This window comes from Ambystoma mexicanum, chromosome 11 (genome assembly GCF_040938575.1).
Source record: "Ambystoma mexicanum isolate Mex_15411 chromosome 11, UKY_AmexF1_1, whole genome shotgun sequence".
In the NCBI taxonomy this organism is placed as follows: domain Eukaryota; kingdom Metazoa; phylum Chordata; class Amphibia; order Caudata; family Ambystomatidae; genus Ambystoma; species Ambystoma mexicanum.
Window position 1 is genome coordinate 187,405,661 of NC_090934.1, and position 13,610 is coordinate 187,419,270.

Sequence of the window (13,610 nt, forward strand, 5' to 3'; positions counted from 1 at the left end):
CGGCAGGGATCTCCTTTGCCAACTGTGGGCTTAAGGGAGTGTATAATAACTGCGACTTCCTATTCCGTAACATTAGAGGATTTAAATTGTGAAGAGGCAGCCTGAATGTTATTCCGGCGACTGGACAGCGGTGAAATAGTGGCTTGTTTTTGAGCAATAGTTTGCTTAAAAGTTTGATCCTTATTCATTAATGCATCCCCTATAGCAGTACACCACGTTTCATCCCTACAGATAGAATCTTGTGGTTTCACATCAGGGAACTCATATTTTCTAAATATGTACACAGTTCTTTAGAATCGGATGTTGCTACACTGACGGGTGATTCAAAATGTTCCTTTTTGGCCTTAAGTAAAGCTCACATATATATATCTTTTTATTCCGGAGGGATACACTTCCTTATGTTCAAAAGAAATAGGAGATCTAAGCCTGTTTAATGACAGTTATTTTACTCAGATCTTAATTTGTGCAAAGCATGTGTAAACCAGGAATGTTTCCTGGAAGTGACACAGTTCTTAAGATCTTTTAAAGGAGTAATTTCATCTATGTCTAAGGTCAATGAGTGCTGATAATAGTCAGCAATATCTTGAGCAGATGTTAAAGACACAAGCACCTCAGACAATGTATGCAGCAACGGAGAAAGAGTCTTTTGTAGCTTTACGCAAATTACGTTGGGTGACACTGGTGACAGTGATATTAACAGGACATACACGCGGCTTGAGGTTAGGGGTAGGCAAACGGAATTTAACAAAATAATGATCTGAACACGGACAAGGTGAGATCGTAAGATGATCAATCGTAATTTCAGAAGTACAGATCCAATCCAATATATGACCATCCCGATGGGTGGAGGCCATAACATGCTGCTGAAAGCCAAGATCAATAAGGGCTTGATTAAGTAAAGTGGCAGCAAGATTTGCACCATCATTAAACCAATAATCAAAATTGCCCAACAATAAAATATTGGACAATGTTTTAATCATTGGAAGGAGGTCAGAGATAAATTGAGATTCAAAAAGCGGCATGTCATTAGGGGGTCTGTACAATATAAATAGCTGTATGTAACACAAGGGTAAACAAGAAATTTAACCAGCAATAGATCCTAGGCCTCAGGTGCCTCAATACTGATCTCAAGAATATTGAGATTTAATCAAAAGATGAAGGCGACTCCACCTCCCTTGCCAGAAAGTCAATCTTTGCTAACGACCAAATAACCATCTGGCACAGCATGTGCAAGGTCTGGTCCAGAGGTATCAGAAAGCCAGGTTTCAGTAATGATAATTATGTCTATGTTGTTTTCAACAATATAATCAGCTATTGCGCAGGAATGTTTAAACAATGACCATGCATTTATAAGGACACAATTTAGATCGCCATTTTGTACTATGTTCGACGACGTTAAAAAAGGAACATCAACCAGAACTACTCTAATACTATTAGATATAGGGTCTGTATTTGGGTACTCAAAAACAACGATACTACAAGCAGATGCCAAATCAAGTATAGGAGCATCCAGATTATCAGTTGCTCCTAGAACATTTGACATCAATATATTGTCATTGTGCAGCATACATGAATTATCACGGGTAGAGATAGATAAGTTAACTTGTGTAGTTGCAGCTGATGTGGTAAAAGATATAACAGGCTTGTTGTCCTTAATCTGCATATTATTATTGGAAACTAGACACACACTATCAGATGTCATTGTTTTCTAGAAAGTTTTTTTTAGTTAACATAGAAGAAGTAGTATCCTGAGTACTGCCGTTTGACAATGTAGAACAGAAGATAGAAGGTATTGTCCCTATTCGACATAACATTGTTCAACGGTGAGCATAGACTATTGGGAGTCATCAAAGTCTGAGAAGGACACGTAACTAATTGGTGGAGTACTGTAGTGTCCAGTCGTAGTACAGGATCAAGAGATAAACTGTGGTCAGGCATTTACCTAGTAGATCTAGCAGCCGATATTGGTGTTGCAACTGAAGTCAGAAAAGGCCTGACTTGGAATGAATAAGCAGGGTCAGGACTTGGAATGAATAAAGCAGGGTCACATTCAATCATAGAAGGGGGCACTACAATCGTTGCCGCTGATGCCAGAGAATGCCCAATAAAATTGCTCGGGCTTTGAATGAATTAGACGGGGTCATATGCAATCGTAGAGGGGGCATTACAGTCATCGATACATCAGTCATAGATAATATAGTAGAAGTCTAGGATGATTTAGCTGGATGCAGAATATCATCCGATCTGGAAGTTGAGTTCAAACACATCTCTGCATACTGCCGGGTGATAGCGTTCTGCTGTATTTTCTGCCTAACTAACAAGACACACAGAGTGCAATAGTCAGGCATAATAGAGTATCCTAAAAGGCGTGATACACGCAATAAGCCTAGAAACTAAGATAAAAATGAAAGCTTAAGACAAAAAAACAGACTACAAAGAAAAGTGCTACACAAAGAGTTCACCCTACTACTGCTACTTCCCACCTCAGTCCGTTCAACTCCCTACAGCCCTGTGCTCCAAATACCAGGCTTGGGATGGACTGAAGATAAAAAACACCTTCAAAGATGTTGTCACGGCAGCCAAATCGCGGGCAAGTCCTGATCAGGCCAAAGAGTACACCACCATCGTCAGCAGGAGGCATGCAGGAGCTAGCGGCACAATGTAGAAGCCCCAGGGCAAAAACACCTCGATAGAACGGAAGATGAAGTGGACAAGACAGTGTTTGCAACGCGACTGTGGTTTGCCAAAAGTCAAGAGTCAACCCTTCTGAAGGAAAGGACCCTTCAGCATCTGGCATTAAGCTGCATCATGCACAGACGACCACAGACGAACGCGTCCAACACCACTGGAATGATACAACAAAGATCTGTGAATTTTAACTGTGCACTACGAACTCTGCCCCATGCTCCTTCATGTAATGCCCCTTAATTTGCGCATATACACAAAGGAGGGGAAAAGGGCATCTGAATGGGTGCATCTCATTACTTGCACCAAAAACATTTGCCAATTTGATGCTCCTTTTATGAAAGGGAGCATATCTGCCACGTTTATTATTATTATTATTTAATTTCTTATATCGTGCATCACATCCAGAGTGCTCAGTGCGCACAAAGAGAGGTGAACAAAAGACATACAGACATTTTAAAAAGACTGAATCAGGCACTAGGCATCAGGTCGGAGAGAGGGCTTAGTCCTTAGAATTTGTATTTTGTTTTATTTTTGAGAACCTGGCCCATAATATCTGCAAGAAGAAATGTCTTCACAATGTTGGTCAAGCAAATGCATTACTCCATCGTTCACAAGGTGCTCAAAATCACTGTGCTAATTGGGTTTCAGCACTCACCCCCCTCCCCGAGAGCCGTAGACCGGGAAGGGCCTGAGCGGGCAAGACCCACCCAAAATGTGTAAATGCCCACTCAGCAGCTCTGTATGAGCATTTATAGATGTTAATGTAACTGGGGACTACATTAGCTTCAGCCCCCACTTGTTAGACAATTCTGGCTACGCCTCTGCCTCCCCACACAAAAACAAATCTGTTTTAGGCCGACAATAAACATTGTTGGAGGTGTAAACAACCAGAGGCTAGTATTTTTGTGACAACCTTGGTATTACTGATCAGGCCCTGGCCAGGTTGACCTCCTTTCTCACTGACCGACCCTCTCGGGTCAAACTGGGGTCTTTTTTCTTTCTCTCTCTCTACTTGTGTTGTTCCCCGGGGGTCTTACCTTGCTCCCTGGCTCTTCAACAACTACCTGGCACCTCTTGACCACCGCATCACTACTTTCTGCCCCAATTTTCACTGTTATGTGAATGACACTCAGCTCTCTTTCAAGATCCCCTCAGTCACCTCTACTTCTTCTCTCATACCAGACTGTCTGGCCGCAATTCAGGAATGGTGTGCCGCCAATGATCTCTGCCTTAATGCCAGAAAGACTCAGATCCTCCTCATTGGGACACCCGTTCCCTCTTTCCTCTCTCTCTCTGGCCGCCCACTCTGGGCCCTCTTCCTGCTGCTTCCTGTGAGACTAAGAACCTTGGTGTCATCTTCGACTCCACCCTCTCCTTGTCTTCTCACATCTCTGACATATCTAAGAAGTCAAACTATCAGCTGTACCACCTGAGAGGTATTCTTCCTTTTCTCACTTTCCCCCAGAAGCTCACTGTCTCCAAAGCTCTGGTCTTCTCTAGGCTGGACTATTGCAACAGCCTCTTTCTAAATATGCCTGCCTCTACTCTTCGTCTTTTACAACTTATCCAGGACAGGCCTGCGAGACTTGTCCTTGGCAAATCTCTTCACTGGCTCCCTGTGGCTGCAAGGATCAGGTTCAAGATCCTCTGCATCATCCACAAGGCTTTCTGCGGCCTGAGACTGCTATACCTCCAACTTTCTCTTCCGAAACATCTTCCTTCTCAAGCTCCAGTGCTGGACTGGCCCACCGGGACACCGGGACTTTCCCTGGTGGGCCTCGGGGCATAGGGCCTCTTTTCTTGCTTCGGTCTTCGGCAGAAGCATACATAAATCATTAGGTGGGGGGTCATGGATCCGTCCCTGGGACTCGAACTGCAGTCCCCAGGTCAACAGGCCGGGTTCTTCATCACTGCGCCATCACTGCACCTGATGACATGAGTGAAAACAACAGTCTTAAAGCAGACAGGCCAGGCCTGAATCTGCATAGTAACAATAGAAAAGCTTAATTTCATTGGCTGTTTTATCAGCCAGTGAAATTTGTTAACACTAATGAGTGCTGTGGGTGGGCGCAGTGGGACGCATTAGGGCCGTAGTGGAGCCACCCGCTTTCATTTTGTGCGGCCGGGTGTGCAGATGATAGTCCGGCCACTGTCTGGCAGTGGCAATGAGCCAGGGTTTGTGGCAGAGGCATATACTGCAGTAAGGTAGGTTTGTAAACTTCTTTTAAACCGTAAAGCAATAAATGCACTGTATGCAATAAAGAGTATTAACTTTTGTTTTAAACTAGTTTTACCACTAAATATATGAACATAACATTGTTACAGGCAGCTCTTGGAACCGCAATGGATGCGGCATGCAGCGCTTATTAAAATGGATGTTAATTATCTTTCTTAACGTCGCTCGGGCGGCCCGCGCCCCCTGTGGTAGAGCCAACTGAGAGGCCAAACCACAATTGCACCGCTTAACTGACACTTGCATAGGCGGCTCCCCTGTTGCCTTTGGAGCTGTCATAACTCAATCAGCCATATAACGCTGCTCGCAGCACCTCGCGCGTACGTATTGAACATGTCAAGGCCCAGGGCCGCTGGGGGAATTATGCTTATCCCGCCTGACGGCTCCCAACACTGCCCGATATCTATGGCATATTTTACGTGTATGATATGTATCCCCTAAATGTAATTAGAGGCCTGTTTGCGTGTGATGCATCAGAGTGGCCCAGAGCTGCTTCTGATTAAGGCATTGATTCTCGCCCAGTGCCAACTTAGGTATAGGCTGTGACAGGCTGCACAGTCACTCAAGTGACCCAGCTCAACCCGCCTGTCCACACGGATCATAGGAAATAGTCACTTTTGTTAATCTGCCCAACTAGGCTGACTGTGGTCCGAGTTTGCTAAATTAACCGAAGGGCTGTGGAATAAAGTGAAACAGATCGTCAAGCAACAAGCAGTGAGTGACTTGGCATTACACTGGCTATACAGTCTTCGGCTCTGAACGCAAGCAGCACGTTTACTGGCACAAAAAGATATCTAAATAGAAGTGGGTGTCGCCGTGTCAGGCAGGATGGCAGCCCCCTGTCACCATACGGGGTCTGCAGGATTCTGCTGGCTGAAGTACCCCTCAATTTAAGGTGATCACCAAACCGAGGACTGCCCCAGAGGACCACGCACAGTGGGGTGCCAGAAAACCGCCAGGTAGGTGAGTCTAAGCGAGTGGGGATTCGCCGGTCTGTTGCCGGTGGGGGCGGTAGAATGGAGGGCATTTGGGACTCCTTGCCATAAGAGGGAACGGGGTTGACCCCGGGGAAGAGAGGCGCGTGCGTGGGGGCTGGGGAGGGACACAATTGGGAGCCCTAATCCCAGCATCTATTTTTGCCCTGCATGGTGTGATCCTGGGCGATCTGCTGGTCCCTCTGAGCCTCTTTTATCCTCAGGCAAACCCGAGAGTGCCTAAAAGCAGCTCCAACTAACTGGGCGCATACAGGGAAGTCCGGAAGCAGAGTAAGATCACCCCCATCCTGCGTGCCAAGCGCAACATCTCTCCATGAAATGCTGCACGTCTCTCTCACTCCCGGGAAAGAGCTCCACGTCCCTCTCACTCCCTGGAATGAGCGCCCTGCCGCTCTCACTCCCTGGAATGAACATGACGCCCATCGCTTCCTGGAATGGGCCCCATGTGTCCCTCACTCCCCTCTGTGAGTCGTTCTGTCATCCACTGTTTACATTTTGAAATTGAAAAAAGTGAGAGGGCGCTTTGAGGATGTTGTGAGAGCTCCTAGGACCTGTAATGGGACCACGAGCAAAGGGAAGGGATGCCAGGCTGCCAGCCAGCTGCCTGGTTAATCTTGTGTCCCTGGGCAGTATCCACCAGATTCACCGGGGCGCAGGGCCCCACCCGGCCACAGCTCACCCATCCGGCGCTCATCTGCGCCTGGGAGCCTAGTGGAGGGCTGGCCTTGACCCCCGGCAGACACCAAAGGGGTCATGTATCTGAAATGTGTACATTGCATGGAGGGGAAGCCGGAAGTGTGCACTTAAACACTTGTGTGCAGTGTTCGTTGTTTGCACTGTGAAGTGGCAGATCCAGGGTCATACTGCAAGGAAGTGCAAACGTATGCGTGTGAAATGCAGTTACAAATGTTCCTAAGCAGGGGCGAAACACAGCCTACATTTCGGCTGGGGGAGGGGGAGGGGCGACTCCTTCAAATGTTGGGAGAGGGGCTAACTTCAGAGATGAGGGAGGGGCAAACGTATTTGTGTGGGGGGCATCTAACTTCTGTGTGCATTCTAATGAGACTATTTGTTTGCAGCTTCAATGTTACAATCAGTTAACTCTCTCCTTTAAGTCTGGAACCACACACTTAAGGACTGCTTTGAGAATGAGCAGTCTCCTCTCCCCTGGCATGCAAGTACTAACCCCACATCACGATTTCAGTTGCCTAACACTGTATGCATATGAATGCAGGTATAACATTTCCGGGGCTAGCAGGCAGGGTCACCCCGTTTTGTGAGCCCACACCTAAGAGATGTTGGTTGTTTTGCCACTTGGAGTGGGAAAAGTGGTGATGAAACAGGTGTACCACTTTACACCTGTTTTGCCACCACGTTTTGCGCTCCAGGGGATTCGAAATTCACCCCCTTAGGTTGTGTATGACGTATAACCTAACGAAGTGGGACAGAACCACAGAGAGGTCCGCTGACATAGAGCAGGAAGAGCTGGGGTGGGGGCAGTCGGAGAAAACCTGGAGACTAAACAAGAGAATTTTAAGCAAATAAAAAATGGTACTGCAAGGTATGGTGAGTGTTTTCCACTCTGCTTTGGAAAAAGTGTAAAGGTCTATCGTTGGAATTCACTTCGACAGAATTACTTCTTGCGGAAGTAAATGTAATCACATTGGGCCTGAATTTTTTGCACTGCTGAAAATTGACTACACTGCTGAAAAGTGATTTTGTACTGGCAACACAATCCCTGATTCATCGAACTGTGCAAAAGTGTATTTTTGCAGTTCAAAGTCCGTGCAACGTCAGTGCATAGTCATTTTTGCAGTACAAATTGACTTTGCGCAGACTTTGCACTGCAAGAATACACTTGGCACAGTTCCATGAATCAGGGTTTGTGTCAGCAGTGCAAAGTCACTTTGAACCGTGCAAAAAATTCCACGAATCGGGCCCATTGTGTATAGACACATTATCAAAACCCAATAAATAAATATACCTGTTTTTGATGGGCTAGGAGTTATGGCGGGATATGAGGGGCTAGGAGTGGTTGTGGGGGAGGTAAAGGGATATGGGAGAAGTAACTCTGTCGCATTGAATTGAGTAATTTCGATAAAACAGTGTAGGACCACTATACTTGCCTTCTACAAATCCCAATTGCAGGCCACATTTACAATCGATTTTCTAGGGAATGACGCCTGCTTCCACCAGGTGGTAAATCTAGGTGGGTTCCACAGCAGGCATTAAAATCACATGCTTGCGGCAAACCGGGCAGCTTTGCAAGATCTACAAACAAGAAATTATCAAAATAATGCTATACTGACTGCCCCTAAACTGGAAGAAACACTTTAAGAAAGGCTTAAAACACTTGAATAGCATGCACAACACTGTTGACCACAAATATCATTCTTCTGAAACTGCATTTCCTGAAATCAGAAATCCTCAGAGCTCTGAGAAATCTGCTTCTTACTTTCTTTTGCCTTCTTTACGTTTGAAGCCCTCAATGGTGCAGGTGAGTTTAGGGCATCACAGGGGTCTGGTGTACTCAGTCCTTCTTTCTAAGGTAGGGTGTGGGGTGTAACACTTCATATTTTGGGAACAGGGTTAACTTCAGAGAATGGGTGGGGTGGGGTGGGGGAGCATGCGTGGGGGCATTTAACTTCTTTACACAATCTAATGAGGCTGTTCTGGTGCAGCTTCAAAGTTGTGGTCTGAAACCAGACTCTTAAGGACTGCTTTAAGAATGAGCTGTCGCCTCCCCGCCCACCCTTTCAATCATTCCCCTGTCAATGTTCCATTGGCAGCAGCCAGTGAATTGGCTTAAAGGGTAGCGAGATGTGGTTGAATTCTGGGAAGGCGAGGGATTGACAGGCAGTCTGATTTTGTAATCTCTGCATTTCTTACTTTCCTTCATTCAGTGGTAAATGTATCTTTGGAAGTAGGCATTGAAAATTCACCGATGTTGCCCCCAATTTGGAATGATTATTCCAGGAATGCAATTATCGTGCCTTTATAACAGTAATGCACATGCAGTGCATGAATGTGCTTTAGGGCAAGAGTTATGGGTTGCAGGGCAGATGCATGGGATGAAGGAGGGTGGCAGGCAGGGGAAGAAGTAAAGCCAGGAGGGAAGCAAAGAGGTGCGAGTATTGGAGGGCAACTGAAGTGAACCTGGGCAAGATTGAAGTTATTCAGACTGATATTGCACTCGTGGTTTGTCCCTCTATCATTGAAGATAATCTTTGTTTGATCATGAACTCATTTAAAACATATCTTTGTACCCCATATATGTTTAAATCCTGCTTTGAATGCACTCATTTTGACTAACTTTATTCAACATTTTCTTATGGGGCCACTTTGAAAATAATGTCCAGGGCCACTTTTGGTTCCCAGTCCAGCCCTGTCAAGCTCTCCGCTCATTCACCTCCAACTCTCTGAGGGTTAGACGCTTCTCCAAGCTGAGAGTTGGGGGAAGATCAATCTCCTCTGCTGGGGCCTCCCTCTGCAAAAGTCTCCCTGCCTCTCTCAAACTTGCGCTGAACCACCTCCCGTTCCAGAAGCAACTCAAGACCTTCCTTTTTGCTTCCGCATTCTCTCTTCCTCTCCGCTGCTGATGCACCTGACTGCTCCGCGCACTGGTCACCTGGTCACCCTTTGAACCCAGGCTCCTGCATGTCCATTTGCCCTCGTACTGCCTCCGGGCTCGCCAGCACTTAAGGGTCTGTATCTGCAACCCTACAGTCCCTTCTCTCTGCACTTATGAGCCACCCGATGGCTGCACTTGTGAGTAAACTGCACTTGGCCCTTCCCCTCCCCACTGGCACTTCTCCCTTTCCTGCTTCCCTGCACTTGCGCGATCTGAATGACACAAGGCCTAGTAAGATCGTTATTTTGGCCTGCCTTTGTTTCCCCTTTCTTGTCTTGTCGTGTCTAGAAACACTTGTGTCCAGGCGCGTTATAAATGCCACATCATATCATATAATATCATGTTAGAAATGATATGCAGCTGCTCGGAAGTGACTGTATGGGTTTTAATGGTCTGGAAAGAGTTATTGCCAATGACTTAACATCTCTCAAAGTACTCACTAAAAGGTATGAAACTCACTGTAACAACTGAAGTCTAATAGTATTTCAAATAAGGACCTATGGCTTACAACTCTACTCTAGAAAGTAATACTGCCTAGTGGCAGTGCTGGCATATATTTTAGGCAAAGACCTAAGTAAAATGTATTGTAAACGGCTCCTGTGTTCTGTTGGTGGCCTGGCATCTACTTGGCGTTTTCCTGCATTGCCCCACAGAACTGGTTTTAACTGTATGTCATTTACCCAATGTTAAGCAAACAATGCACTGCAAGATTGCAGCATTTCAACCCATTATTGTAAAAATGTTCTCAGGAGGACGCCCTCCCTCTTAAATAAGGCTGATTTAGGCGCATAGCTGAACTTATTCCAGTATAGATCTGCCGTGTTTTGCCGGTTCTCCCAGGTCAGGGCGGCCCAAATTCCAAGCAAATGCACAATCTTGTTCTGAGGCCACAGCAGGGGCCGATCTAGGCTTGCAATTTTGGGGTGGGGTTCTGGTGGACAATGTTATAAAGTGGGTCGCTAGTGAGCTGATGGGTGATCACTCAAAACCGAATGCCCTAAAAATACCTGCATGCCCACTTTTAGTTGTGCCTTTGTTTTGTGCACTCTGGTTGTGATAACCATCATACATATAAATTGTCTCTCTGCTCCCAACTGACTTGAAAATATTAGAGGAAGTACTGACGTAGCCACTTCATTGGTGATAAGTTGCAGTGCTGAGAAGGTACTTTTGCTGAAAATCAAACAGGACACCTTTCCGAGGGGATGTGAGGGAACTACAGGTCCTAGAATAACAAGCAAAACTATCTCAGCATCTTTCCACGAACTGGGTGTGCTGCCTGCAGGTTACACCTAGATCGCAGCAGTAGGTGCATTAACCCATTGGGCTGCCTTTTCTTCTCACACCAGGAGACTGAATACCTATTAAACCTTCCTTTGGCCCATTAGATCCACGTTTCAGCCGAATTTCGAGGATATTTAGTTCCCTGCAGTCTTTGGCTTCATCTTGGGGGTTTGTTGGCATGGGCAGGCTTCTGTCCTCTGCCTCTGTACGTTTAATGTTGCTGGCATAAGCACAATGGTCTTGCAATGGTGTCGCTTCCCCACCAGCGCTGCTTAATGTCTTCAACTTCCTCCATTTGGAAGGGCCTACACCCTCCCAAGCCAGTGGCTGTCTCCGCCACTGCGGCCCAAGCCAGCCGCCCGAAGGCAATCAGGGGGCTCTGGGTTGTTAACTAAGCCCGTGGGATGCGGAAGACATCTAGTTCACGCCCTCTGGGGATATAGGGGGTAACACACACCCCTATCTGAAGACAGCAAAGAAGTGAAGGCATCAATGTGAATGGGGTGGGAGTGCACACTATCAACATGTGAATAGTGTATGGGGTGGGAGTGCAAACCCCCAACATGTGTGAGGGGTGGGAGTGCACATCGCAACATGTGGATAGGGTGGGCGTACACACTTCCACTCCTCATGGGTTCAGAAGTTCTTGGTGTCAAACCATGAATGAGCAGAGGACCGCTTCTTAGGTGCGACCGTCTTCCCTAGGCCCTCTCACTGCTGAGTGAATTACATTGATCACATACCTGTTGCTTCCGCGTAGAAGGCGACCAGAAAGAGCGCCACGAGAAGGCCCATCTCCGAGTGCGTCATTCTCTGCTCCAGGCCCCGCAACCGGCTGAGGAAACAAGACTGTCACTGCCTCCACCAGGAAACGTCTACTACCAAGAAGCCACAACAGGAGCAAGGAACAACGTGACAGCGGTGCTGCTGGGCTAGATAAAGGGAGGCGCGTCGATAGGGGGGGCACATGAGAAGGGAGGGGGCTGGGGGGAGACACTGCAGGCGACAAGGGACGGACAATGGGCAAAGTATCAGGTAGACACTGCAGAGTCATACACCATCTCTCACGGACGAGGCCAAAGGGTTGTCAGACCTGTTTTACAGACATTTCAATCATTTTTGTGTTAGCATGGGGTTGTGTCAGCAGGCTGGGACTGGCCAATTGGGCAATTCCCAGAGGGATGGCCTGATGGGTCATCGGGGGGCCACTTTCCTGGGCCCATGTGTGCCACTTTAATTACTTAGTGGTCAGTGCCGTAACACAAAATGTGGGGCCCCCCTGCAAGCCCTGCTGATATCCCCCTCCTGCCACTGGGGCCTCCCGCCGGGAGTGGGCAGCATGGGGCCCCCTGCACCGCAAGGGATGCGTAGGCCCCGTTACGCCAGTGTTAGTGGTGCTGCATCTGATAGTATTTTAAGCAATTTTATGAGATCAGTGAACTGCAAAACACCCCATTTGGCACAAAACACCCCAGATACTACCCAACATGTTTGTTGCAACAAATCATAAATTGTGATTCGTGGATCTGTTCTACTTTTTTTTTGTTGGCCAGGACTCTTTTTTTTTTTTTTGTCCCAGCAGGACCCACCTCAAAAGTCCCCCATTCCCCCGTTTCATGATCTTTTACAAAAAATTATCGGTTTTGTTAGACTGTTAGATCCGGTTTGATCAACCATTTTTAACATTAGATCCGCTACAGAACATGAGTTATAAGCAATTCTTTAGTGGTGGGGCCAACCCATAGGTAGCCCCCCTCAATCAAAAAATGTACCAAAATTTATGTCATTTGTTAGATCTTCGTTTGATCCGGTATGATCAACCATTTTCAACATTAGATCTGCTACACAACAGGAGTTATAGGCATTTATTTAGGGAGGCTAACCCCTAGTAAGCTAGTCACCCCTCAATCAAAAATAGTACAAAAACGGATGTAATTTGTTAGATCTTTGTTAGATCCGGTATGATCAACCATTTTCAACATTAGATTAGTTACAGAACAGGAGTTATAAGCAATTATTAAGAGGGGGGGCTAACCCGTAGTAAGCTAGTTAGCCCCCCCGAACCAAAAAATTAACAAAAATCGATTTAATTGGTTAGAAATACATTAGATCTGGTATGATCAGGCATGTTTTTGTTAGATCAAACACAAGTGCTGAAATATTTAGCTCCAAAGGAGGGGGGCTGGCCCCCCCTCAACTACATTTTGGGGAAAAATGTCATTCATTTCAATACATATTCGTTAAATCCGCTACAGAACAGGAGTTATAAGCAATTATTTACAGGGGGGGCTAACCCGTAGCCAGCCCCCCCTCAATCAAAAAATTGACCAAAATGTATGTGATTTGTTAGATTTTCTTTAGATCCAGTATGATCAATCATTTTCAACGTTAGATCCGCTTCAGAACAGGAGTTATAGGCATTTATTTAGAGGGGGGGCTAACTTGTAGTAAGCTAGTCACCCCCCTGAATCAAAAATAGTACAAAAACAGATGTAATTTGTTAAATCATCTTTAGATCCGGTATGATAAACCATTTTCAACATTGGATTAGTTACATAACAGGAGTTATAAGCAATTATTTAGAGGGGGGCTAACCCGTAGTGAGCTAGTTAGCCCCCCCTAAACCGAAAAATTCACAAAATCATGTAATTGGTAAGATATACGTTAGATCCGGTATGGTCAGGCATCTTTTTTGTTAGATCACCCGCAGGTGCTGAAATGTTTGGCTGCATATGAGGAGGCACTGCCCCTCCGAAACTAAATTTGGGGGAAAAGGTCA

The 13,610-nt window shown here is 46.2% G+C and overlaps 1 protein-coding gene across 9 annotated transcripts in view; it reads right to left on the minus strand.

Moving 5' to 3' along the window:
- LOC138503205 (uromodulin-like) overlaps nt 1-13,610 on the minus strand; it is an 895,795-nt gene that overhangs the window by 852,684 nt on the left and 29,501 nt on the right. The window contains exon 1 of one of the 9 annotated variants that reach the window (XM_069622788.1): nt 11,575-11,896. The exons of 5 other annotated variants lie outside the window; for them this stretch is intronic. In XM_069622788.1, the coding sequence (XP_069478889.1) occupies nt 11,575-11,641 (67 nt within the window). In that variant the 5' untranslated portion in view covers nt 11,642-11,896. Of the gene's footprint in view, nt 1-11,574; nt 11,897-13,610 lie in introns of those variants that run through there. 3 more of the 9 variants (XM_069622785.1, XM_069622792.1, XM_069622790.1) reach the window with 3 other exon arrangements.